The 24,960-nt window shown below is 58.9% G+C and overlaps 1 protein-coding gene across 1 annotated transcript in view; it reads left to right on the forward strand.

Annotated features, from left to right (window-relative positions):
• Positions 1–24,960, forward strand: part of CLMN (calmin) — a 210,891-nt gene that overhangs the window by 166,780 nt on the left and 19,151 nt on the right. The window contains exons 3-7 of the mRNA XM_008059063.2: positions 5,601–5,662; positions 11,933–12,028; positions 14,614–14,697; positions 21,090–21,182; positions 23,311–23,501. Of these exons, the coding sequence (XP_008057254.2) occupies positions 5,601–5,662; positions 11,933–12,028; positions 14,614–14,697; positions 21,090–21,182; positions 23,311–23,501 (526 nt within the window). The remainder of the gene's footprint in view (positions 1–5,600; positions 5,663–11,932; positions 12,029–14,613; positions 14,698–21,089; positions 21,183–23,310; positions 23,502–24,960) is intronic.

The raw sequence follows: 24,960 nt of genomic DNA on the forward strand, positions 1-24,960 counted from the left end.
TGTGTGTGTGTGTGTGTGTGTGTGTGTGTGTGTGTGTGTGTGTGTTTTCTAGGCAACAGAGTAAGACCCTGACTCAAAAAAATCATAATCATAATCACAACTAGTGTTTTAAATTTGTTTTGGAGTCATGAGGCAAAGGAAGTGTGTGTTCTCTGGGCATAAGGAAATTTCCAGCTTTTTCAGTGACTTTCCTCTCTGCTTTTCTGTATTATGTCTATGCCTACCTTTCTTTAAATCCTTTATACCGAGCATATAATTTTTTAAAGGCAGATACAGCCATCAAGCCTTTCTCCTGGGCAGAGAAGAGCAGAAATATGGTATAGAAAGTAGGCCGGGAAGTGCAGCCATTGGGACCGAGACTGCAGTGTCAGTGAACCTGTCACAACTCCCAGTGCCAGTCTCTCCCTCTGTGGCTCCCAACGTCTGAGCCGGTCACCGGCGTCCTGGAGAGGGCATGAGCGTCCCACCACCCATTTCCGGGTCTGTTCTTGGCAAAGCCAGAGCCAGAGTCACAGCTGGGAACTCGGGCTGGTGCGACAGAGCCCGGACCTGGCCCCCTCCTCTCTGTCTCGGCCCCTGGAGTCCGGCCCGGCCAGCTCCTCCTCCGCCGCCCCGCCCGGCCCTCGGGCACCCTGGCCAGCCAGGCAGAGCCGGGGATGGCGGTTTTACAGCCTGTTAGGACTTGGTTTTTGCCCAGTAAACCCACACCGGGCCCCACAAACACCCTGCGGGAAGGCCAGGCCCTTCCCGAGAAACGGTTTCCTCCACCTTTACAACGTGAGAGGAAAAAAGGGGCCGTTGGATTTATGGAAACTATATAAAGTTTATGGAGTCTTGGCAGGCCAGAAGTCGAGAGGGTCTGCAGGGTGGGGGCAGGGAGTCCGCAGCCGCGCAGGCCCGGAGAGAGCAGCTGACCTCTGGGTCGAGACGCCAGACACGAGACCCAAGTCCACGGCAACGCTGTGAGGCTGGGGCGGGACGGGTCTTCTGGGGTGATCTCGCTTCAGCTCCGTATCGTTCCTGCGAGGGCAGCAGGGCTGGCCTCGTTCCTTAGCAGGGGACCGAGGCAGAGGCGTTTTGGGAGCGGCGAGCTGGCCAAGGTCGCGCAGCCAGTGGCGGGCGCTGTGCGGATGTTCTGGGCGTCCTCGCCGTCCCTCTCCTGTGTATCCGGCAGCGTGCCCCAGTTTTCGGTCCAGAAAAGATGCTCTCCACAGCCTGCTTCACTGCCTGCTATTTGTGGCTCCCTCTCAGGGTCCCCTGGGGTCCCTCCGTCACCACCGTGCCCTTGGTGGGTCAGCCTTGCCTTCGAAGTGGATCTGTGCTAGGTTCGCCCCCGGCCTTGGCTGGAGGCGGTCGGGACACCGAGTCACCCTCCCTGTCCCGCTCCCGTGGGAGACTCCCGGGGTCCTGTGGGAGCTCCCCACGGGGCCTGAGATCCCCGCCTTCCGTTGCCGTCGGCGTGGGGCGTTTCTCTTTGCGTGTGTGCCATGTATGCATCCGTGTTTTCTCTCTCTGACTTGGCTGTGAATTCTCAGAGCACAGATTCCATGAGGGCTTCATGCTTCATCTCTGCTTTTGACAATGGAGCCTGCACCATTCTCAGCATGTAGTATCAGCCAGGTGGATGGATGGACAGGTGGATGGTTGAGTGGGTGGGTGGGTAGGTGGACGGGCGGGTCAATGAAGGGATGCGTGGGGGGATGGACGGATGGACAGATGGACGGACTAACACAGGCGGGTGGATGGAAAAATGGGTGGGTGGGTGGATGGATGGGTGGATAGATAGGTGGGTGGACTGACAGGCAGGTGGATAGATGGAGGGACAGACAGGAGGGTGGAGGGATGCATGAGGCATGTGGACCATTAGACACCTACCCCATCATTGGCACCCCCGAGTGCAGTGAAACCTGCAGCCCAAACCAGGCTCTCCTGGGCTTTTTCTAAATGCACTTCTGTTTCAGGGGATACGCTTTGCTCTCTCTGAAGCCATATGGAGAAAGCAGCCAGAGCGTTTGAATGTGTGTGTAAATACTTTTTACAGTCCCCATAAACTTGTTTAAAGACAGGTGGGGGTGAAAGTATAAACTGGGGCAGCCTTGTGGGAGGGCAATTTGGAAGTCGCTATTAAAATTTTAAAGGTGCCCACCACTAAGACCAGGCAGCTCCACTCCGAGTTGTCACAGGTAAGAGATCTATTCTTACTGTTGGGCCGGGGGGCTGGTGCCTCAGGTGGGATGCAAAGAATTGCCCTGAAAACAGATTGGGAAAGACAGTTTATTTAGAACGTAGAGGAGAGAGAGAGGGTGGATCCACCTCTCCAGGACGGAGAGAGGCCAGAACTTAAAGAAAGCATGGCGGCCAGAGCCGGAGACTAGGAGCTTTTCGGACTTCCTGTAGGGGCAGGCCAGCATTCGCCGGGGCTCACGTCTGGTGATGGGTCTGCTTCCGGTTTGTCTCTGAGGACTGGATGGACGGGTGGGTCGGTCCCACAGACAAGAAGCGCTGGGCTGACCGCTGAAAGACAGATTCGTGGGGGATGTTGAATCGCAATGCTCTGGGACTCGCCCGGGGTTCCGGGAAAGGGTTATTGTAGTGTGTGAGGGCCATGTATCCAGCCATCCACCTGTCCATCTACTCACCTGGCAGTCCACCCACCCACCCGTCTACCCACTCACCCACTCGTCCGTCCATCCGTCTATCCGTCCGTCCATCCATCCCCCAGCTGATATTTATGCAGTGATTACTACATGCTGGAGGCCAAAGAAACTCCGCTCTGGGCTCTGTCCTTTTGCCGACAGTTGTCACAAAGAACCCTGTGCTCTCGGATGCTCACCACTGTGTTGCCTGGCACAGTGGGGAACTGGCCGCGGCCTAGCGTTCTGTGGGATACGGCCCCTGAACTACGGACCCCGGGCTGTGGCAAGCCCCGCAGCCATCACGGAGAGCGAGGTGGGCCTCCGCGTTCAGAGGAGGAATGCTCGGTGGGGCTTGGAACAGGACATGCTCAAGCTTCCAGAAGCCTCTGAGACTCTGCAGACACCTCCCACCCCCACCTACTTCTGTCAGCTTCATTTCCTTTCTCCCTCCCTGCTCCCTGATGAAGCAGCTTTCCAGAATTCCATCTTTTTTTTTTTTTGAGTTGGAGTCTCACTCTGTCATCCAGGCTGGAGTGCAGTGGCATGCTCATGACCTGGGTTCCAGCGATCCTTCTGCCTCAGCCTTCCAAGTAGCTGGAACTACAGGCGCGCGCCACCACGCCTGGCTAGTTTTTGATTTATCGTAGAGACAAAGTCTCGCCAAGTTGCCCGGGTGAGTCTCGAACCCGCAGGCTCAGGCAATCCACCCGCGGGCTCAGGCAATCCACTCAGGCAATCCACTCAGCCTCCCAAAGCGCTGGGAGGATGGGCTGAGCCACCGAGCCCAGCCTGGAATTCCATCTTTAATGCTGATGCCTGCTGGCCAGTGCCCTTCCCTTACAGAAAAGGAGGAAAACGGCCGAGAAGCCACTCTGTGCGTCAGTACTGGCTGCTTCTCTTCAGCAAAGAAGATGGCAGGGCGCAGTATGGACATGCAACTGACGGGCGCGCTGTCTGCCTAGCCAGGGGGCCAAGGGAGGCAGGACTGTCATTGTCCCAGAAAACAAGGCCACTTTTCTCCCCCAGAGGATACGCCAGCCCTCATTTTCTCCTTGGAGAAACGTGAAAGGGTTTGAGGCGTGAGTGTCATGTTCTTGACCTCAGGACTATGTGGTGCAGGCGTTGCCTGGCTCAGACATGGCCAGGAAGCTTCCAGAGAGGTGTGGGAGCCGGCCGCCGAGGCGGCTGCCGCCTCGGTCCACCACACACCCTGACCTGGACACGCTTCTGGGGGCCTCGAGGGTCCCAGGCCACCCCGGCCACAGAGCTCAGGCGGGAGTGGACAGAAAAGAGAGTCCCGAGTTCAGGTTGGCGGCTTGTGGGCTGTGTGCCCCTCGGTTTCTTCATCTGTAAAGTGGAAGCGGCAGCCTTGTTCCCTGCCGCGCTTTGGGTCAAGTCCCGACGTTCCCTGAGCTCCAGTTTTCCCATCTGAAGGGTCTACCAGACCCTGCCTCGGAGGGTGGTACCGGGGACTAAATTAGCTAACACGTGTGACGTGTCCGGTCGGTGCCGGCCACGTAGCCAGCGCTGGGCAGGTTTGTTAAAGATCACTGTGATGACGGTTGCAGCCGCCTTTGCTGTGGTTGGAAGCGCTGGCGTTCGGACCGGGGCCTTCCATTTCCAGGGCGCTGGCTGAGGTGGGGTGGACAGACCCGGGCGGGCATGGGGACCCCAGCGCTGCCTCCCTTCGGCGGACGGCTGAGCCAGTTGCTAGGCCTCTCTGAGGCCCGTTTTGCTCGTCTGTAAAATAAGTTTCACTTTGCAGGGTTGTTGTCAGGTTTATCTATTTTTATTTTTCAGAAAGTAGGGTTTACGGAGAGGACAGAAAAGCTCCCACAGTGGGAGGGGACCCGAGGGAGTTGCCCTGTTGTAAGGTTTAAAGTGGAATGGAAACCAAGTATCAGGGACGTAATGAGCGTCTGATGGGTGGCAGTGACCCTCGACCAAGAAGGATCTCTGCTGGGAAGCCTGTCTGGGCTATGTTGTCCCCTGGGAGGAGGGATCCGGTCCTGGTTTAGGTCCTTCTGGCTCACCGAGGCACCACAGCGGATGGCTGCGAATTCTCCCTTCCTGGAGGGGACAGATCTTCCTGGGCCTGAAGGATAATAGCTACAGGCTGGGCGTGGTGGCTCACGTCTGTAATCCCAGCACTTAGGAAGGCCAGGGCAGGAAGAATGCTCAACCCCGGGAGTTCAACATAGTGAGACCTCATCGCTACAGAGAATTTAAAAATTAGCCAGGCAGGAGGTTGAGGCAGGAGGATCGCCTGAGCCCAGGAGGTGGCGGCTGTGCTGAGCTGTGATGGTGTCACCGCCCTCCAGCCTGGGCGACGCAGTGAGACCCCCAACTCAAAATACAATCATCATAGCTGCAAATAAAAACAGCAGCCGAGGTGTCGCGGACTGTGTAGAGTCAGACATGCCGGATTCCAGAGTCCTTCCGACCATCAAGGGTGGCTGAGACGTGAGGGCGGGTGGCTCACCCGGGCACACAGAGCTGGGGGGGTGACGGGCTCCGAGTCGGCCCGGGCCGCCCGCCCTGTCCTTCCCACCCATCCTGCCTGTCCCTGACCCTCCCCGGGGAAGGGGCGGGTTCCCTGGCTGGCTCCTCAGACCCTCCCTGCCACCCGGTGGCTGTGCGGGGCCATCGTTGCCCTGTGGGACTGACCTCCACCCCTGCTCCCGCCCTGGATCGTGGGACGTCCACGTGCTCCTGTGTGGCTGTGTGGAACCTTGGGTTCTGTGCGTCTGAATGCGTGGATCTCCCCGGGGCTTAGGAATCGTCTGGGGCGAATGGGCTCTGGGCGCCCCGGAGGCGTTGCCAAGCACCCCGTTTCCGAGAAGGGCAGTTCTTACCTGGGACCCTCGGGCTCCTGTCCCCCTGGACTCTCCCCGGGGAAGGGGGCGGGGTTCCCACCTGTCCCTCTCCCCCGCCCCCGGGCTCACAGCATCTCTCTGTTTTCAGTGGAGAGGGAGACCGTGCAGAAGAGAACCTTCACGCGCTGGATCAACCTGCACCTGGACAAGGTAACAGCTGCGTGTGCTCCAGGGCAGGTCGGGCTTGCCCCAGTTTCCAGTCTGGCGAGCGGGGAGGGCCGCCGTGGCCCCCGGGGTGGTCGCTGTTTGTCCACGTGGCATTGGTGAGCGCCTCCCACTGCTGGGATCCCAGAGACGGATTCTGCCCTGCTGGGGTCCCAGGCTAGCAGGGGAAGGGAGAGGCTCCATCTTTCCATTGGAATCTGAGCAGAGGTGGGAAGATGCTGGTCTGGGACGCCCCGGCAGTTCGCGGACAGCAGGTAGCTGTCCTTGGGCCGCGGCCTCGGTGGGCGTCTGACTTCTGTTGGGGGGTCTGTTCGGCGCATTTGTTGGCGTTTGAATTGATTTGTGCCAGAACTCTGGACAGCTTTTCACAAAGCCAGATTGCCTTGTTAATCACATAATGCTGCTGTTGATGAATAATACATCCTGCCTGCCTTAGCTAGGCGTGGTGGTGCGTGCCTGGCATCCCGGCTACTTGGCAGGCTGAGGTGAGAGGATTGCTTGGGCCCAGGAGGTCGAGGCTGCAGTGCGCTATGGTCAGGCCACCGCGCCCCAGCCTGGATGACGGAGCCAGACCCTTTCTCCGAATGATGTAACAACAACCACTCGGCCCACCCCTTCGAGGAGTGTTTCCCTCCACAGCAGACATCTCAGTGCCACATATGTGCCAGGTCCCCTTCAATCCCCATGACAACCCAGATGACCCCTCTCCTGTCAGGAGGAGGAAGGAGGCTCAGAGGCGTCGCCTGGCATTCCACAGCGTCCAGTGGCTTCTCCTTGTATAACCAGGTGGCCCTTCCCTTCCCCTGGGCTTTGCTTCCGGCCTTCCTCGGCCAGACCGTCTTGGGTGCGCGTGGTCGGCAACCCTCCGGTGCGCACACCCCCAAACCAAAGCCGCCGCACCGGCTCCCCCAAGAGACAAAGCCGAGGAGAGGCGCCAGAGAGGGGCACAGCCCTGGGGCGGGGGCGGGGGCGGGGGCGGGCAGAAATGGCAGCCCTCTTGTTCCCCAGGCTGGACCCCAAGACTGCGCGCCCGGGGCTGGGAAGGGACACGGCTTGTCTCTTTTCCTCAGGTCCCCGCCTCCTCCTTAATCACCACGGTGAGCTTCTCCAACTGCACCCAGTCAGAAGTCACCTTTTTTCTTTCTGAAACTGGGAGCCGCCCCCCTGGTGTCTCAGGGATGTCCCCTTTCTCCTCTGAAAAGGTCCCAGAGCCACGGCTGATGCCCTTATGGTTAGCAAAAAAGAAAGAGATCGCTGAACGGGCTGGAAAGCAGAGAAAATAAATGTGGCTTTAGGAAGCGGCGCTCTTGACCGCAGCTCGGACCCAGAGCTCTTTTTGCACTTGGCCACCCACACCCGTCTCCCACCTGTGCAGGGGCCAGCACTTAACCCAGGGCGTCCCAGGCGCACCAGGTGAGACGGCCGAGCGCACATGGGGTGTTGGAAACCCCGCGCCCGTTGTTTTGACTGTCGGTGCGTTTTTGCCCGCGCTCAGAAGCGAAGTGTTATTTTTGGGAGGGGAAAAAAAGGCAAGCCAGTTCCCAAACCTGAGATCACCGAACTCCTAAATTAATGCCTGATGTGTGTCAGACGAGCTGGAAATTCCTGCTGGGGGCCCCGGGTGCAGCCCTGGAAGCTTTCTTTTTTTAATTAAAAAAATAAATACAGCCAAGTACAGTGGGTCATACGGCAGATACACACGCAGAAACACACCACCCCGAATGAAGCCCTGTCGGCATTGGCCGTGGCCGGGACGTCCCCCGTGGCCAAGTTCCAGCCCTTTCTCGGGGTGGGTGGGCAGTGCCCCCTCTGAAGACACCCCAGATGGCACCTGAAACCGATGCCTGAGAAACGAGGCAAAGTGAACAGCCATGCTTCCAACCTTGAGACTTTCAAGATCAACCTTTCATGTAAAGGAAACCGGGAACTCCTTGGCGAATTGGGCTTAACTGCAATTTGAAGGCTGTCAGAAATATTTACCGAGTCTCTGGCTTCTGGAAAAATTCCTTAATTTACCGAAGGAGTTAGATCATGAAGAAAGCCCAGGGGGTGCTGTTTATCCGGCCATACCGATCTCATGAAGCCCGTGGACGCTCCGGGCCCGACGGGTGTTTGCACTGGCACGGGCTCAACGCCCCCCCCAGTTGGACCCCGGCCAAGGCTCTGCTCACGGCCGCTGTCGGGACCCTCACAGGAACCCTCGATGGAAATTATGCTTCAGGTCCGACTCAACAGTGAGGCTTGGCCACGGTCAGGGCTGGTAACTGGAAATTTTGTTAGTCCATTTATCAGGGGGTGTTTTGTTCGGGTCTCGCGTTTTCTGCCTCACATTAGCAGGAATAAATTTCCGTAAGAGCCTGGTAACCCGACGCCGTCATGCTCAGCACGGAATGTACCCAAGGAGCCACGGCAGTTTGCAAAGAAAATAATTGGCCTTTTGGCTCAAGTTCGCGTTGCCCTTGAAGCAGAGCCGTTTTCCACGCACCTGTGGGTGGACGCGCCCTGGATTTTGACTAACTGGGGATAGAGGGACTCGTATAAAGGGTAAGGAAATGCCCTCTTCCTTAATAAAAAATACAACACAGGCCTCCAAGGTTTCCAGGGATGGAGGCCTTCCCCAAGGAAAAGGGTGGCCGGGCCACAGTTCTGTTGCGTTTCCAGCAGTTTCCTGGCCCCTGGGTCTCGGCTGCCACCTCCCCACGGACCCAAGGCCGCCGTGCCCTGCAAATCCTGTGTCCTGGTGAATGTGCTCAATCTTCCCCTGTACCCAGGAGCAGGGAGAGCACCCAAGACTAACTGCTCTGACCTTGCCAGAGCCCCCAGCGTCAAAAGGAAAACAGGGGACTCATGCTGGGGTGGGAGCTGGCCAAACGTGGCAGCTCACACCTGCAGTCCCAGCACTTTGGGAGGCCAAAGCAGGAGGGTTGCTTGAGGCCAGGAGTTCAAGACCAGTCTAGGCCACAGAGTGAGGATCTGTCTCTAAAAAAAAAAAAAAAGCCGGGGTCCGTGGCTCAGCCTGTAATCCTAGCACTTTGGGAGACCAAGGTGAGAGGATTGATCGCCTGAGCCCACGAGTTCGAGACCCGCCCAGACAACTTGGTGAGACCTCGTCTCTACAAGAAATCAAAAATTAGCTGGGGGTGGCAGCGCGCGCCTGTAGTTCCGGCTACTTGGAAGGCTGAGGTGGAAGGATCGTCAGAGCCCAGCAGGTCTAGGCTGCGGTGGCTGGGAGTGTGCCACTGCTCTCTAGTCTGGGCGCCAGAGTGAGACTCCAACTCAAAAAACAAACAAACAAAAATATGCAGGACTCTGCTGCATTAAAGGGAGTTAGCTTATGTAGTCAGTGGAAACCTTTCTTTAAACCAAGCCTTCCCTGAAACCCTAAATAGAATCATCCCCCTGTATCTGCGGGTTTCACATTCATGGATTCAACCAATTGCAGGTCAAAAATATTCGGGGGGAAAGTTGCATTTGACCTTCTGAACACACACACATTTTTTTCTTGTCGTTATTCCCTGAACAGCCCAGTGTCACCGCTATTTACCTAGCATTGCTATTGCTTGGGTAATATAAATAACCTAGACATGCTTTAGAATATATGGGAGACTGTATGTGGGTTACATACAGACACTATGCCATCTTTTTTTTCTTTTTTAATTTGAGTCCGGGTCTCACTCTGTCACCCAGGCTGGAGTGCAGTGACAATCACGGCTTACCACAGCTTCAGCTTCCTGGGCTCAGGTGATCCTTCTGCCTCAGCCTCCCTGGTAGCTGGGACTACAGGCATGTGCCACCATGCCCGGCTAGATTTTTTTTTTTTTTTTTTTTGTAGAGGTGAGGTCTCACTGTGTTGCCCAGGCTGGTCTGGAACTCCTAGACTCAAACAATCCTCCCATGGCGGCTTCTCAGAGTGCTGGGATTCCAAGTGGGAGCCACTGCACCTGGCTGCTGCACCATCTTTTATCAGGCACTTAAGGTCTGCAGATTTTCATACCAGGGGAGGTCCTGGAACAATCCCCCACAGATACCACGGGGCGACTGTCCAGGCCAGTCAGAACTGAGCCTCTCGGCTTAAAGGGGTGCGGTGGATATGCGTCCTCCTCAGCCCTGCTTGCTCGTGGGGTGCCCTGAAACTGCTCTGAGCCCAGGGCTCCGGGGAACACAGTTTGCAATCCCTGTACTGGCATGTCGGACCTACAAGTTCTAGTCGGTTGCCCTGGACAGCAGACCCCAGTCTAGGCCTGGAGAGAAGAGCCCAGGACGCTTCCAGATCTTTCCCGCCCAGCCCCCACTCCAGATCTTGCTTGGTGAAGTGCCTTTTCCCCGGAGAGAGGGAGGTGGTGTCGGCGAACTGAGGCCAGGCTTCGAGGTACAGACCCAGGGAGCCCGGAAGCCAAGTGAGGGGACGGAGAGAGGATGGCTCGAGAGCTGTCCACTGCAGAGGGGCTGCGGACGTCTCCGTCCCCCGACACCCACGAGGCATGTCCCCAAGCGCAGACCCTCACTGAGGAGGATGGCCCCACTCTGTGGGGAGGGAGCCAAGGGTCAGCCGTGGGCCTGGTCTGAGAGGCAGGTGGGCTTTCCCTGCCCCGGCTCACCTCGTCCCAGCACCACCCGGGGGAGCCTGCTCAGAGTCCCGGCCTGACCTTGCAGACAAGGACACATGGGCCCCGGACCAAGTCCTTGTGGGGGTTGAGCTTGGATGTGAACTTGGGTGCATCCAACCCTCTTGCTTCCTGTTGGATCGTGGGGATGGTGCCCGTGGTGTTGCCGGTTTCTTTCAGGAAGCGGAGCGCTGGGGAAGAATGGGAAGTGTGCCGCTGTGTTTTGTACATTAACCAGATTGGTTTTTGGTGTTTTTTTTGAGTTGGAGTCTCACTCTGTCACCCAGACTGGAGTGCAGTGGCCGCTCCCGGCCACCGCAGCCTCGACCTGCCGGGCTCCGGCGATCCTTCTGCCTCAGCCTTCCGAGTAGCCGAAACTACAGGCTCGCGCTACCACGCCCGACTGATTTTTTATTTATGGTAGAGATGAGGTCTCGCCAAGTTGCCCAGGCTGGTCTCGAACCCGCGGGCTCAGGCAATCCACTCACCTCAGCCTCCCAAAGGCGCGGGATGACAGGCTGAGCCACCGAGCCCAGCTTAGATTGGCTTGTTTGAATGGGCTTGTTTTACTTTTGTAGCCAAATATAAAGGCATATAAATGTATACACGCACATAGAAGCTGGCCTCTCAGCCTTTGAGTTCCTCATACACTTACACGTGGGGTGAGGAAGGAACCCTCGGTCACCCAGCCATTCGGAGGCCAGCCGTGTGTCCACCCATCCATCCCACCAGCCGTGTCCATATACCAGACCCCCCACCCTCCCCTGCTGCGGACCCCATTTCAACTAAATATCGACGGCATGGCGATGAGCACCGCAGGAGGGTGCAGGACCAGGGCGGGAGCAGTGTGGGAGGTGGGAGCCCAGCGAGGACCAGCCCCAGGGTCACACCGTCACCGTGTGCATCTGGGGTGTGCTGGTGTCCGGCCTGCGTGACCCTGATGCAGGGAGCAGGACGATCCCAGACAGCTAGCTTGACCAAATGCTGGGACCATCACCCCGCCTCTCACACGCAGTTTCCCCAAGTCTGAAGTGGAAAGGGTTTGCAGCAGGTCATTTCCTGCAAGCCCAAATAGAATGATTCTGTTCAACGGAAGACGATAGCCGAGACACGCCGTCCCCTTGTCCCCTTAAGCAGAAATGTGGGTGTGATCTCATCTTGGAGTCTGAGGCCTCGGGTGAGAAGGGGCCGCGAGGGCCACTTAACCGATGGATCCCTGCAGCTGAATGTTCTCTAGGGCTCTCTTGCCAAGCGGCTGGATACTGCTGCCTGGGCATCACCTCCTGGGGCTAGGCCTTTCTGCCTGCAGGCAGAGCGGGATGTTTGGGCGTTTTCTCTCGAGTGGGAAACCGGCGTCTCGGAAACACAGGGATGCCCAAAACACGAACACGCATTTTAAGCGCTGTTACCTGCCTCTCGCTTTTGGAAGTTGGATTAAATTATGGTAGCCACGTGTAGCGTGACGTTCCCTCAGCCACGCCTCCGCCAGTTCCTTTGGCCTGTCGCAGGGTGACACCATCGTTCATTTCATTAGCGCCGTCTTTGGAGCCAATGTCAGGCTGAAGATGTGTGTGCATTTGGGGGGCACCCCCGTCGTTCTGTGGACGGCACGGGTCGCTCACTGGCTGTTTCTCTCCCCTGTCTCTCATAGTGCAACCCACCTCTAGAAGTTAAAGATTTATTTGTGGATATACAAGATGGCAAAATCCTGATGGCTTTGTTGGAAGTCCTGTCTGGGCGGAACCTGGTACGTATGTCACAGAAGGGTCAGTAAGGCGCCGAATGTAAGAGAAGACGCTCTGTTCAATACAGATACCTAGGTGTGTGTATGCTCTGGACGTGCCAAAATCCCATAGCAAGAAACTTTGAAGGGGGACAGTCCTCTATCAGTGACCAGGAGTGACATCATCTTGTGCAAGTCAGCAGGGTCTTTTTTTAAAGCACACCTATATTTTAGTCAATAAATAAATGCCCAGTGTTTTCTATGAGTCTCTTCAGGCTTCAGCTAGAGCTAGGGCCAGGCATGGTGGCTCATGCCTGTCATCCCAGCACTTTGGGAGGTGGAGGCAAGAGGATTCCCTGAGCTCAGGGGTTCAAGACCAGCCTGGGCAACATGACAAGACCTCGTCTCTGCAATAAAATTAAAAAATTAGCCAGGTATGGTGACGTGCACCTGTAGTTCTAGCTATACTGAGAAGGCTGAGGCGGAAGGATCACCTGAGCCCAGCAGGTTGAGGCTGTGGTAGCCAAGTTTGTGCCACCACATTCCAGCCTGGGCGACAGAGTGAGACTCCAACTCGGAAAAAATCAACTGGAAAGTTAGTTTAGACATTATATTAATTAGAATGATAACTACGAATCAGAAAGATTGAAGAGAAAGGCCGCTTACCAGCCGAATTCTGTTATCCGCCCTAAGGCTAAAACTAGAACATTCTGGAACATTCTTTGAAGTAAGACTGAAGTTGAATTGAACCAGGTGACCTCGACATTCACCCCACCTTGGGTGTTGGCCAAACCTCTGCATGGGGCCATGCCTGCCCTTAGCGGATTGGCCCTGTGACGGTTCACCCAGAGCAGGGCTTCTCGGCCGTGGCACTGTTGGCATTTGGGGCCACCCAGCTCTCTGTCGTGGGAGCGTCCTGTGCGTTCCAGATGTTCAGGAACCGGCCACTAAGTGCCAGCTGTGCCCCCGTCCTTGGTGCGACCACCCTAAATGTCCCCAGATTGCCACATGTTTCCCGAGGGAGCACGCCGACCCAGTGCGAAATGCCAGGGGCATTAAGATTGAGCAACCCTGTCCTGGAGTCCGGGGTTCGGTCTGGCCTGGGCGACCCATTGTGCCTCACGTGCAGTGACGTGGCCCCGACTCTACCAACCCATCGTTCTGCCAGCAAGGCGTCCTCCGGATCTGTTTGTAGCTGTGAGTTCAAAGTCGAGGGCCTCTCTTCCGTCCCCTGAGGACGTAGCTGGACTTGGACCTGCACGCCGAACCCTTCCCAAACAGCAGACGGGGAGATTCCCTCGGAGCCACGTGCAGAGGCACTCGGCAGGACCCCCGAGGCACTCCAGGGAAGGGCAGACACCTTGCTGCAAAAACGTGGCTTCGTGGCAGGTCTCCCGATGGGCCAGCACCGTGTCCCCAAAAGGCTTCCCAGGAAGATGTGTCCTGGGCCCTCGTCCTGTGCCCCGGCAACACGGGCACCCTCTTGGCGGCCAGAGCCGTGGCCGCTGTGGTGTCCTGGGCAGGCCTCTGCTGGGAGTCTTTGATCCTGGAGCCGGCCAAGGACAGGCCTCCACTGCCGTGTGAACTTGGCCTGGCCGCTCAGGGTGGTGGACGAGGGCTAGGGGTTTTCCTGGTAACCCAACCTGGGAGGGGCTTTGACCTCACCCCTCAGGGTGAGGTCGCTGGAATGGCCCTTCCCGGGCATGGCGTCAGCATGTCAGAGTTTTAGCTTCTGTAGACTTCTCTGTCTCTCTCTCTCTTCCTCTCTGTCTCTCTTTCTCTTTCTCCCTCTCTCTCTCTCTGTCTCTCTCATCTTCTCCTCTGTGTGTGTCTCTCTCTCTCTCTCTGTCTCTTCCTCTCTCTCTGTCTCTCTCCTCCCTCTGTCTGTCTCTATCTCTCTGTCTCTCCCCTCTCTCTCTGTCTCTCCCTCTCTCTCTGTCTCTCTCCTCCCTCTGTGTCTCTCTATCTCTCTCCTCATTCTGTTTCCTCTCTCTCTCTGTCTCTCTCTCTCTCTGTCTCTCCCTCTCTCTATCTCTCTGTCTCTGTCTCTCTCTCTCTGTCCCTTTCTGTGTCTCCCTGTCTCTCCCTCTCTCTGCTCTCTCTCTCTCTCTCCCCCCTCCCCCCGCCCCTCGACCTGGGCTAACTGTCCACAAAACTCTTGGCTGGAAAACAGAAACATCTGCGGCCGCTGGGGAGGGCCTTGCTGGTGATGGAGCAGCTGCGTGGTGATGCTGACAGCTTTTGCTCCCTGCCCTAAAAGCCTCCGTTCAGTGAGGAGGACATGTTACCCGGGGGGGTCTCTGGAGAGTGGAGGAGCCTAGCAAGCCAGGAGCTGGGTCAGAGAATCCCCTGTTAACCCGCCTCGGTTCCCCGCCCACCGCCCCAGTGAGTCAAGCCCCTAGACGGTAAGGAAGGCCGCCCTTCGAGGCCGCTGGTGATTCGCTGCATGTCCCGAGGCGTGGGCTTGGACATGGTCCAGGTGGGCTTCAGCCGCAAGCCCCCGGCATTTTCCTGAAACCCACGTGAAGACGGTAAGGCCCCGCGCCGGCGGCACGTGGGCGCCGGACGTGCGTGTTGGCCTCACGCGCTTGCTCTGCTCTGTCTTGCAGCTGCATGAGTACAAGTCTTCGTCACACCGTATTTTCCGGCTAAACAACATAGCAAAGGCACTTCAGTTTTTGGAAGACAGCAACGTAAGTGTTTGAAGCGCGTCCTGTCCACACAAACTTGTCCCACTAGGAGAGGATGTCATTGGACGCTGAGTGCCGGTCGCGGGAGAAGCATGGACCGCAGACTCGGCTGGAAGGGTCAGACTGAAAGAAACTACACTTAGACCTAATGGGAATCGCTCAGGTCACCCATCGGTTGGGAACGGGTCCCCGACGGCCCCCTCCACCCCCCGAATCCATCGGGATTAAAACTGACGAGTATTCCACCATGAAAGGGCAGAGCAGGTGACTGGCTCTCAGATCTCGGGGCTTTGTGGACATTTTCTTTTTATTCCCCGAATCAGAGTGTAGTGAGCATGGCCGAGGGTAAAACTTCCTCTCGGAACTTGGAATACAGGAGAAAAGGGGGAGAGGGGGAATTGATCGCCTCCTTCCTCCCTTGACATAACGTTCCAGACTTAAACGAGCTTTTCCTGGGCCCAGACACTGCCTCATGTCATGTCCTTCACAAGTGGGAGGGTTGCCAAGGGCGAGACCTGCCAAAGACCCCCGTTAGGTTTCACCAGCTCCTCTGGGTGAAAAGCCCCTGAGCTGGCCTGACGCACCGGCACGTACAGTACGACTGTCCAAGAGTGTGGGTCTCTTGGGGTCTTCTCGGGCAGTTACAGCGCGGACCTCGGCCGATCCCAGCGGGAGAGGAATTGGTGGGAAAGATACGGAGTTGCTCACACAGCCCTTGAGAGACAGGGAATCGGGGAGAGAGTCCAGGGGTGCTCGGCCTGCGACTGTGCCGGAGTCCCCTGGAGGGTCCAGTGGACACCCCCAGCCTGGGGAAGGAGCCCTCCGGGCTGTGTGGTCGTCTCGGCAGCGTGTGTCCAGACTCAGAGGCCTGGCCGGGACTGTGTGACTGCCGAGCCCGGGTCCCTGGTGCAAAGGAGACTGGAAAGCACTTCTGCCTTCTGGAGGGGCGGTGGGCTCTGCCTCCCAGGAGCCCCCTCCCGATAGATAGAGAGGAGCGTTCCAGGCAAAGAGGACAGGTCCGGATGGTGGTGGCCAGTCGGCACACCCCAGTTCACAGCAGCTCGATCCCAGTAGCCGGAGGGTGGAAGCGCCCCACATGCCCGTCTGCAGACAGAAAGATCCCCAGAACGGGATCCAGCCTCGTGGTGGAATATTACTCAGCCCTAAAAAAGAAAGCAGCACAGAGGCATGCTACAGCATGGCCGAACCTGAGAGCCCTGTGCCGAGTGACAGAAGCCCGAGCAGAGGGCCACTTACAGGTGACTCTGTTTACCCAGCATGTCCAGGATGGGGGGGGATAGCTCAAGAGACGGAAAGCAGGCCGTGGCCTATTGGTCAGTCTGTTCTGTGCTGCTGCAAAAGAGAACGTGAAACGTGGCGATTTGTAAAGAAAAGAGGCTTATTTTGGCTCACAGCCCTGCAGACCGTACCGGAAGCCCAGTGCTGGCCTCTGCTTCCAGGGAGGCCTCCGGGAGCTTCCAGTCAAGGCAGAAGGGGAAAGGGGGCGGGCGTGATACGTGGCGAGAGAGGAAGTGAGAGAGTGGAGAGGCTGGGCTCTTCCACCCATGCCGCTCTCGGGTGGACGCACACGTGAGACCTCGTGTCACCAAATGCTTCCCGCCAGGCCTCCCCACCGGCATGGGGGCCGTGTTTCAACAGGGATTTGGAGGGGAAGGTATCCGGAGTGGGTCAGGGTGGTTTATGGCTGAGGGGAGACCGGGAGGTGAGGACTGGCCGCTGGGCCTGTGGGCTTCTTTTAAAGAGGATGAAGCTGTTTCAGAATGGAATACAGTCACGTGCTTGCGTGCCTCTGAGAGGACAGGAGGCACCACCGAGCTGTGTGCGTAAGTGGTGAATAGGGTGGGTGTGGATGGCATCTCAGTAAGGCCGTTTACAGAGAAAACCCTCCCCGTCCTTGGACGGCTCCCTGTCTGTGGGGCCCGTCACTTCCCCGGCTCCGACCCCACGAGGACCAGCGCGGGCCCAGAGCAATGCCTCTTTCCAAACCTGGCTCCCCGCCCCTTCCAGGAACTGTGGGAAAATCACGTGGACTCTCGGAGTCTCAGTTTCCACATCTGAAACATAGAGGGAACAGAAACAGGACCTAGCTGGGGCATCATGGCGTGCCAGCCAGGAGGAGACCGGCCACACACCAGCACAGGAAGGGCTCCTTGCCACCACGCCACGCTTGATGGGCCGTGATGATAGCGGGTGCCCACGTGCTCCTGGCACGCGCGTCCTGGGTGGCTCTCCGGAGCGGCGTCCACCCTGGACTCCAAGGCCATGGTTTTTGTGGGAACTGGGCCCTGGCCACCGCGGCCTAGGGTACGTGGCCTTCCTCTCCCCTGCTCTGTCGGCCACCACGAGGAGGAGTCTGCCAGAACGCTGGCAAACCCGCCTCCTGCTTCTGTCAGTTCCCAGGCCGGCTGCAGGTTGTTTCCACCGTCCCTGGGTCACACGTACGGAGCGCCTTGTGCGGGTGCCGGGCTGTGCTCAGTGCTTGGCACAAACGTCTCTGTCTTAATTCAAGGGGCTTAGGGCCGGGTGGGGGAGACCGCTCAGGAACAGCGTGCTGTGCGTCCCGCCAGGGGCATGGAGAAGAGGACAGTCCTGCAGAGGCCAGGACAGACAGCCGAAGGGGACGGGGCCTGTGCGGAGCTTGGTAGCATGACCTGGCACCATAAAGGCTTGGGGAGGCCTGGCTTCCTGCCATCCCTGCCACCGGAATGTCTCCCAGACCACCCACAGCTGCCGCCTCGTGGGACATGGAGTGTTAAGGGCTTCCCCCACTCCCTGTACATTTGGTGGAAACCTCTGGGAATGTTCCAGAGGCGCGTGTGCTTTGTCGGCGTTGTGCCCACGGGCCACATTCCCCGGGCAGGTGGGACAGGTGAATGGCGCCGGGGGAAGGGGACGAGACACGTAGAGGCCAGCATCCCGGATGCAACCTCTGTCCCGTTTTCAGAACCCACAAGAGGCCGGTGGCCCGTGCGGCTCCCTTCCTGGCCCATGGTCCCACTCCGGGAGGGGTGGGCCCCAGAGGCCCAGGCCTGGACACCAAGGCCCAGCAGCCGCCAGATCGCGTTTACTCCGGGACTCAGACGCAGTTGGGTGCTGTGACCACCCAAGACCCCCACCCCAACAAGTACAGGCCACAGACCAGGGTGTTTCCTGCCACGTCCGAGATGGGCTTCTCCACGGGACCAGCTCTGTGACCTCCTGCCAGCCATTTGCCTCTCTGAGCCTCAGCTGCCTCGTCTGTGAAATGGGTAGATGGTGCGCATCATGGCGCTGACCTAGGAAAGCCTCTGGGCCGGCAGTCCGCGCTCCACAGGGCAGCCGATCCCGTGATGGCCATGATCAGGCACCGGGCCCCTGAGTTACCCCCCGGGTTGTGCCAGCCCAGAGACGGGGAGGGACAGTCCCATACACCCGTCGGTTCGTTGGTCTCCACCCTGGCAAAACCGGCTGAGTTAGGAGGAGGAGGAGGAAGACGTGGTCCCCAGAGCTCTTGACCGAAGCCTGGTGGTTTTTATTTTTTTGAGTTGGAGTCTCACTCTGTCGCCCAGACTGGAGTGCAGCGGCCACTCCCGGCCACCGCAGCCTCGACCCGCTGGGCTCCGGCGATCCTTCCGCCTCCAAGTCTGGTTGTTAACTTGCCTACTCACGACCGAGAACAAAGAGCAGCTGTCGCTCCTTGGGGGCCTGGGAGCCCCTGCCATCAACTCCTTCCCCCACCCGGCTCTCCAGCCCTCGTGGCCAGAAGAGGGCTCCGGTCACCCAGTGGCCTTCCCAAGAGCCCGTGCCTCCCCGCTCTGCCGGCCACCTCCTCCTCACCTCGGAACCTAGCACAGAGGGCCGCAGCCATCACCAGCCATTTGGGCTTCCTCCAGGTGACAGCAAAGGTGTTCCCTGGAACGCGCAGGGAAGCCCCTTCGGCTCCCCTGGACCGGCAGGTGGCCCGCGAGTCCCAGACGCAGAGGGCGCCGGTGGCGGCGGCGGCGGCTCGGGGATGGCAGGCCACGGCTCGCAAGCGATGTGTCACGCGTGTGCGCGCGTGATGAATGTGGCGGAGCATCGGGCCTGCCTTTGATCGGCGACGTGACTCAGCATCGACAGCCTCCTTCCTGGCCTCCAGCCTGCCCGTGATGGGCCCGTGCTGTCTGGCTTATATTCTTGGCATCCGCCGGCCAGACAGACTTCAGCCGGGGAGCCTGGGCGTCTCCCTCGATGCAGCAGGCCCGGGCCTAACTGATGGGCATGGTCAGAAACCCGAGACCAACAGACGGTTTGAAAAGCCGTGGGAGGGAGCGGAGACGCTTGGCAGGAGATGCTCGTCTCTGGTTTTCCTTCCCGAGTCTCCCAGGCAGAATTGTGCCGTGCGCATCTGAAAGGACAGCTTGCCTGACTTGGTTTCTCCTCGCTTCCCCTGAAGACTGATTTCACCTTGAGTCTTCAGGGTTGGGGTCGTCGGGAGAGGGAGGATGTGGCAGCTGCTGGTGTCGCCCGCAAGGCAAGGACATCTCCTCCTGCCCTTTGCAGAGATGTCTGCAGAGCCCTGGTCTGTGGCAGTGCTTGGATATTGTTTGCAGAGTGGAACAGTGGCTGAGGGCGGCGGCCCTCCTGCCTGAGCGGCTCAGAATCGCCTGGCGCCTGCTACAGGGCACTTGCCAGGCCCCACGCCTGGAATTTCCCGTGCGTAGGGCCAGGAGAGAAGGCCATAACCAGCCCTTCCCACGTGATGCGACGGGTCCCGGGGCCGGCTTGGCCTTAGGGGTTGACCAAGAGCATCATTGTGGTCAGAACATAGATATATGGGTAACTCCCGAAGATTTCTATAAGAGGCATTCTGGGGTGGGGGGAGGCAGAGATGGGGTCTTGCTGTGTTGTCCAGGCTGGTCGCAGACTCCCAAGCTCAAGCAGCTCTTCTGCCTTGGCCTCCCAAAGTGCTAGGATGATAGGCGTGAGCCAGGGCGCCCAGCCAAGAGGCGTGTTTGAAGTGGCCAGTGGGATTTGTGGTAATTGTGTGGAGACGCGGGGTGCGACCTTTAGCCCAGCACGCAGTTTATAATTCCTCAGTGAACTTACCAAGCCACAGTCTGCAAATGCCGGTGTCGGAGCTAAACCCGGGTTTGGGCGGGTTCCATGTGGCTACAGACCTGCTGGCCGCTGGCTCTCTGTCCTGGGAAAAGGCTAGACCTGGGTAACCCTCTAGGGTTCCCTCCCACCGTGGGAGCTTTCCCGTCCTCTTGATAAATCCTGCTTTCTGAAAAAAGAAAAGACTAGACCTCACTAGCTGTGTGACCCTGAGCCCGTCACGATGAACCTCTTGGAAACGTGGGGACAATGCAGGGCCTTACCTTCCCGGCCGTGGGGAGGGTCACCTGTGTGAACACTTGGTAGGAGTCTGGATCGTGTCTGCGTGCGGTGAGCACCATGTCATGTTCGTGAAATCCGCTTTTTAAAAATAAGGAGATGAAGCCGGGCTCGGTGGCTCAGCCTGTCATCCCGCGCCTTGGGAGGCCGAGGTGAGTGGATGGCCTGAGCCCGCGGGTTCGAGACCCGCCCGGGCAACTTGGCGAGACCTCATCTCTACGATAAATCAAAAAATGAGCCGGGCGTGGTAGTGTGCGCCTGTAGTTCCAGCTCCTGGGAAGGCTGAGGCGGAAGGATGGCCGGAGCCCAGCGGGTCGAGGCTGCGGTGGCCGGGAGCGGCCACTGCCCTCCAGTCTGGGCGGCAGAGTGAGACTCCGACTCAAAAAAAAATAAGGAGATGCATTATCGAAATGTAGCTGGAAGGCTGAAATCGGGCTGAGTTGAGGACTGGCTCTGTTCGTCGGCTGATGAGGCTGTACTTCTTTTTTATGTTTCTTTGAATAGCGTTGGGGGCACGCGTGGCTTTGGGGTTGCACGCTTGCTTTGTGTCGTGTGCAGAAGCCTGGACTTGTGTGTACCTACCCCCGACCCGTGCAAACTGTACCTCCCTCCTCCCCACCCCCTCCTGGGTCTCCAGTATCCTCCACACCGTCCTCTCTGCCGTTCAGACTCCGCGCTTAGCTCCCACTTCCATGTGGGAACCTGCCACGTTCGGTTTCCGTTTCTGCGTCACGTCACGTGGGATAACAGTCTCCAGTTCCCCACCAGCTGCTTCAGCAGCCGTTGTTTTGCTCTTTCTTCTGGCTGAGTCATATTCCGCGGTGCAGGACGTTTTCACGACCCACAGACCAGCCCATGGGCTTTGAGCTGGTGCCGCGTCTCTGCAGATACTCTTGTGCATGCTAGGTGTCCCTGAGAGTGGCAGGGTAAGAAGCAAGATAGGCTCGCCAGGGCGCCGGAAGCGGACGGTGTCACCTCCCTGGACGTGCCCCCCTGAGCTCAGGCACCGTTCTCTCCAGGTGAAACTGGTCAGCATCGACGCGGCAGAAATAGCGGACGGCAACCCCTCGCTGGTCCTTGGGCTGATATGGAACATCATTCTCTTCTTCCAGGTAAGTGCGTCTCCCTTCCGCCCTCGTGGCCAGGGTCTTGAGTCTGCCGCGCGGCACAACAGCGAGAGACTCATTCACGGGAGACCGTGGGACTTGGTTTCTGGCAGGCTTTGTCTTCGGCGGATCTGGTTGTTCAAATGCTTCTGTCCCCGGGATTTTGAAAGAGGGCTGCGAGCCTTGTTCTCGAGAAGAGACTGTCTATCCTCTCAGGCCTTGGAGAGTTAGATATCTGCTTTGGAAAAAAGCTTGGTCCTAAAATGTCACGAGAACCAGGGAAATACCCTCCCGGCCAGAAACTGAGCTTGGCCGTGTCTCTTCTCAGATCACTCGAGCGCTTGGCCGAGACCGGGCTGAGGGTGCCCGAGGAGAGGAGCACCCGCGACGGGAGCCCTCGTGGCTCTGTCTCTCCAACTCGGGCCTCTGTCTGGAGACGCAGCCTGGATGGGTGGCCGGGGGAAGAAGGTGGCATTGTAAGTCGCGCTCAAGTTCATGTCCCCGGAGAGGAGGGGTGCGCTGGCCCCTCGCCTCCCGAAACGAGCCTCCTTGCCGCAGAAAGTCACCCGCCGGGGAGCCCTGCTGGGGCTTTGGCTCCGCGCTTGCTTTTCAGAGCGGCCTCCCCACCCACACACAAGGCTGGGAACACAGAGCCCCCTCCTCTGGGAGCCTTGAACTTGAGACACACACGGAGGCTGTCCCTCTGAGCCTTGGTGTCCTTGCCTGAGACGGGAGCAGGGGGCCTGAGACGTGACGGGCATCGAGAACAGCCATGCGGGCAAGCCCGCCGCCAGCCGAGACGGGGCGTGAGCAGGCTTCGGTGGCCAACGTGTGTCTTTGAACTTCATGAGAGGTTCTGGAACCATCCCACAGCCATGGTGAAAGCCAAGACCTCAAACCTACCCTAAACAAGTGAATCCACTTATTTAACAAATGTCTAGCGAGCTGCCCTGAGGTGCCCAGCCCTCCTGACCCTCTGGGATCACACACAGCTCAGTCCCACGTGGTAGACCTCTGGGACCGGCCCTGACCGAGGGAGGTGTGAGCAGGGTGTCGTCAGATCTCCAAGCAGGGGTAGCAGCTAACTCAGACGGGGGAGAGAGGTGAGGAGAACGTCTGGAGGAAGCGACGTCAGAGCTGGGTTTTGAAGGATGAGTAGGAGTATGCTAGGACAGTTCTCAAACGGACTGTGCATATGAACCGCCTGAGGGTGGCGTCTATACCAAAGGCTGGCGCAGGGCTTGGGATTCTGTGTTTTTCACGAACGCCCCATGATAGGAGTCCTATGGTGGAGGGAAGGGATGTCCAGGCGGCAGGGCTGGGGTGAGCAGAGGCTTGGAAGAGCATGGTGGGCCCGGCTCGGTGGCTCAGCCCGTCATCCCGTGCCTTGGGAGGCCGAGGTGTGTGGATGGCCTGAGCCCGCGGGTTCAAGACCCGCCTGGGCAACTTGGCGAGACCTCATCTCTACCATAAATAAAAAATCAGCCAGGCGTGGTAGCGCACGCCTGTAGTTCTGGCCCCTTGGAAGGCTGAGGCGGAAGGATCCCCGGAGCCCAGCGGGTCGAGGCTGCGGTGGCCGGGAGTGGCCATTGCACTCCAGCCTGGGCGACAGAGTGAGTCTGACTCCAAAAAAAAGAAAAAGAAAGAGCATGGTGCGTTCTGGGAATGGCAGGCGGTGAGGGGGTGGGGCAGGCAGAGACTGGTGTGCAGCGGCAGCCAGGCCTGGAGAGCTCCCAGAGGAGGCGGTCTTCCCTCGGGGTGTGACTGCGCGCACCACAAGCCCCGTGAAACAGTCAGGCCATCGCGGCACGGCCATTGGAAAGGGCTTCCCTTAGTTGGCCGCGGTGGCGCACGCCTGTCGTCCCAGCTACCCGGGAGGCTGAGGCGGGAGGGTCGCTTGGTGTCCTGAGTTCCCGGCTGCAGCGAGCTGTGATTTCGCCCTGGCCCTCCAGCCCGGGCAGCAGAGGGACGCCTTGTCTCTGAAAAAGGAAAAGAAAAAAGACGGCTCTCTCCGCCTTCGGCCAGCGGGGCTGCCGGGCTGGTGCCCCCGGCCCCGCTCGCCTGGCCACGGTTCAGACGCGAGGCCGGCTGGCGGGAGGGCCGGGCCGGGCCTGAGACGCCATTTTCCTTCCAGATCAAGGAGCTCACAGGGAACCTCAGCAGGAACTCCCCGTCTTCCAGCCTGTCCCCCGGCTCGGGGGGCACCGACTCGGACTCGTCCTTCCCGCCCACGCCCACCGCCGAGAGGAGTGCGGCCCTCTCCGGGAAGGACCAGCGCAGAGCCATCAAGGCCCTGCTGGCGTGGGTGCAGAGGAAGACCCGGAAGTGAGCCGCCCCCCGCCCCCTCCCCCGCACCCCTTGGCCGGCCTTCCCACCCCCTTCTCACCCCCTCCCCCCACCCTCCCCACGCTCTATCGGCTGTTCCAGGCAGAGGGCAGCGTGCCCGGCTCCCGGGTGGGCAGAGGAGGGGGCTATTTTTTTCTTTTTGAGTCGGAGTCTCACTCCGTCGCCCAGACTGGAGTGCCGTGGCCTCCCCCAGCCCCTGCAGCCTCGCCCTGCTGGGCTCCGGCGATCCTTCCGCCTCCGCCTTCCGAGGAGCCGAAACCACAGGCACGTGCTACCACACCCGGCTAATTTTTTTTTATGGTAGAGATGAAGTCTCCCCAAGTTGCCCAGGCGGGTCTCGAACCCACGAGCTCAGGCGATCCACTCACCTCAGCCTCCCAAAGCGCGGGATGACAGGCTGAGCCCCCGAGCCCGGCCGGGAGGGGGCTCCGATCATTGTCACTTGGAGCCTCTGAGAATGTTTAGTTTGCAGAAAACCCGTGAGACGATTCGCTTGCAAAGCCAAGCCGCTCTCCTGGGGTAACGCCCAAGACGGGCGTGTCTCTGGGGGTCTAGTGACACTCCCGTGCCACACTCAAGGCATCCTCCAGAGTCTGTGCCTCCGAAAAAGAATAATACCAAGCCGGGTGTGGTGGCGCGTGCCTGTCGTCCCCACTGTTCAGGAGGCCGAGGCAGGAGAATCGCTTGAGACCCGGAGGTGGAGGCCACGGTGAGCTGTGAGCGTGCCACGGCACTCCTGCCTGGGCGACCCCGTCTCAACTAATGGTAACAACAGGTGTGACATACCCAATTCGGGGCGCCCAGCTCCCCAGCACACGGGTCGGTTGAGAGCCTCGCTGAAGGAGAGGGGTGTCTCAGGTGAGGGGCCAGCTGGCGTCTCGGTGGCGGTGGTGACTTCTTGAATAGCTACGCGGGTGACAAATGTCGCCGTACACCATGGCCAGGAAAACGCGTGCCTCTGGGAGCAGGTGAAATTTAGATATGGCCCGCGGCTATGTGGACAATGGCCATGGGCTGGGTCACCGTTCCTGCGTGGGTGACACACGCCGGGAATGTAAGATGCTGACCCCGGGGGCGGCGGGGGCAGGGCGGACGGGGACTCTGTTCTGTGTTGGCTCTCCTTCCCTCCCCCCCTCGCTCTCCCACCCTTCCCTCCGAGCTGGGGTCTCACCCAGGCTGGAGTGCAGTGGCAAGATCGTGGCTGACCACAGCCTCGGTGTCCTGGGCTCAGGCCATCCTCCCGCCTCAGCCTCCCAAGAAACTGGGATCACAGGTGTGCGTCGCCACACCTGGCTAGTCTTTTTTTATTTTATTTTTTTACTTTTTAACTGATTGCTAAATAAAAAGGCATTAGGAGCTGGGCTCGGTGGCTCAGCCTGTCATCCCGTGCCTTGGGAGGCCGAGGTGAGTGGATGGCCCGAGCCCGCGGGGTCGAGAC

Source organism: Carlito syrichta, unplaced genomic scaffold (genome assembly GCF_000164805.1).
Source record: "Carlito syrichta isolate Samal-C Ts95f unplaced genomic scaffold, Tarsius_syrichta-2.0.1 Scaffold90636, whole genome shotgun sequence".
Lineage (NCBI taxonomy): Eukaryota > Metazoa > Chordata > Mammalia > Primates > Tarsiidae > Carlito > Carlito syrichta.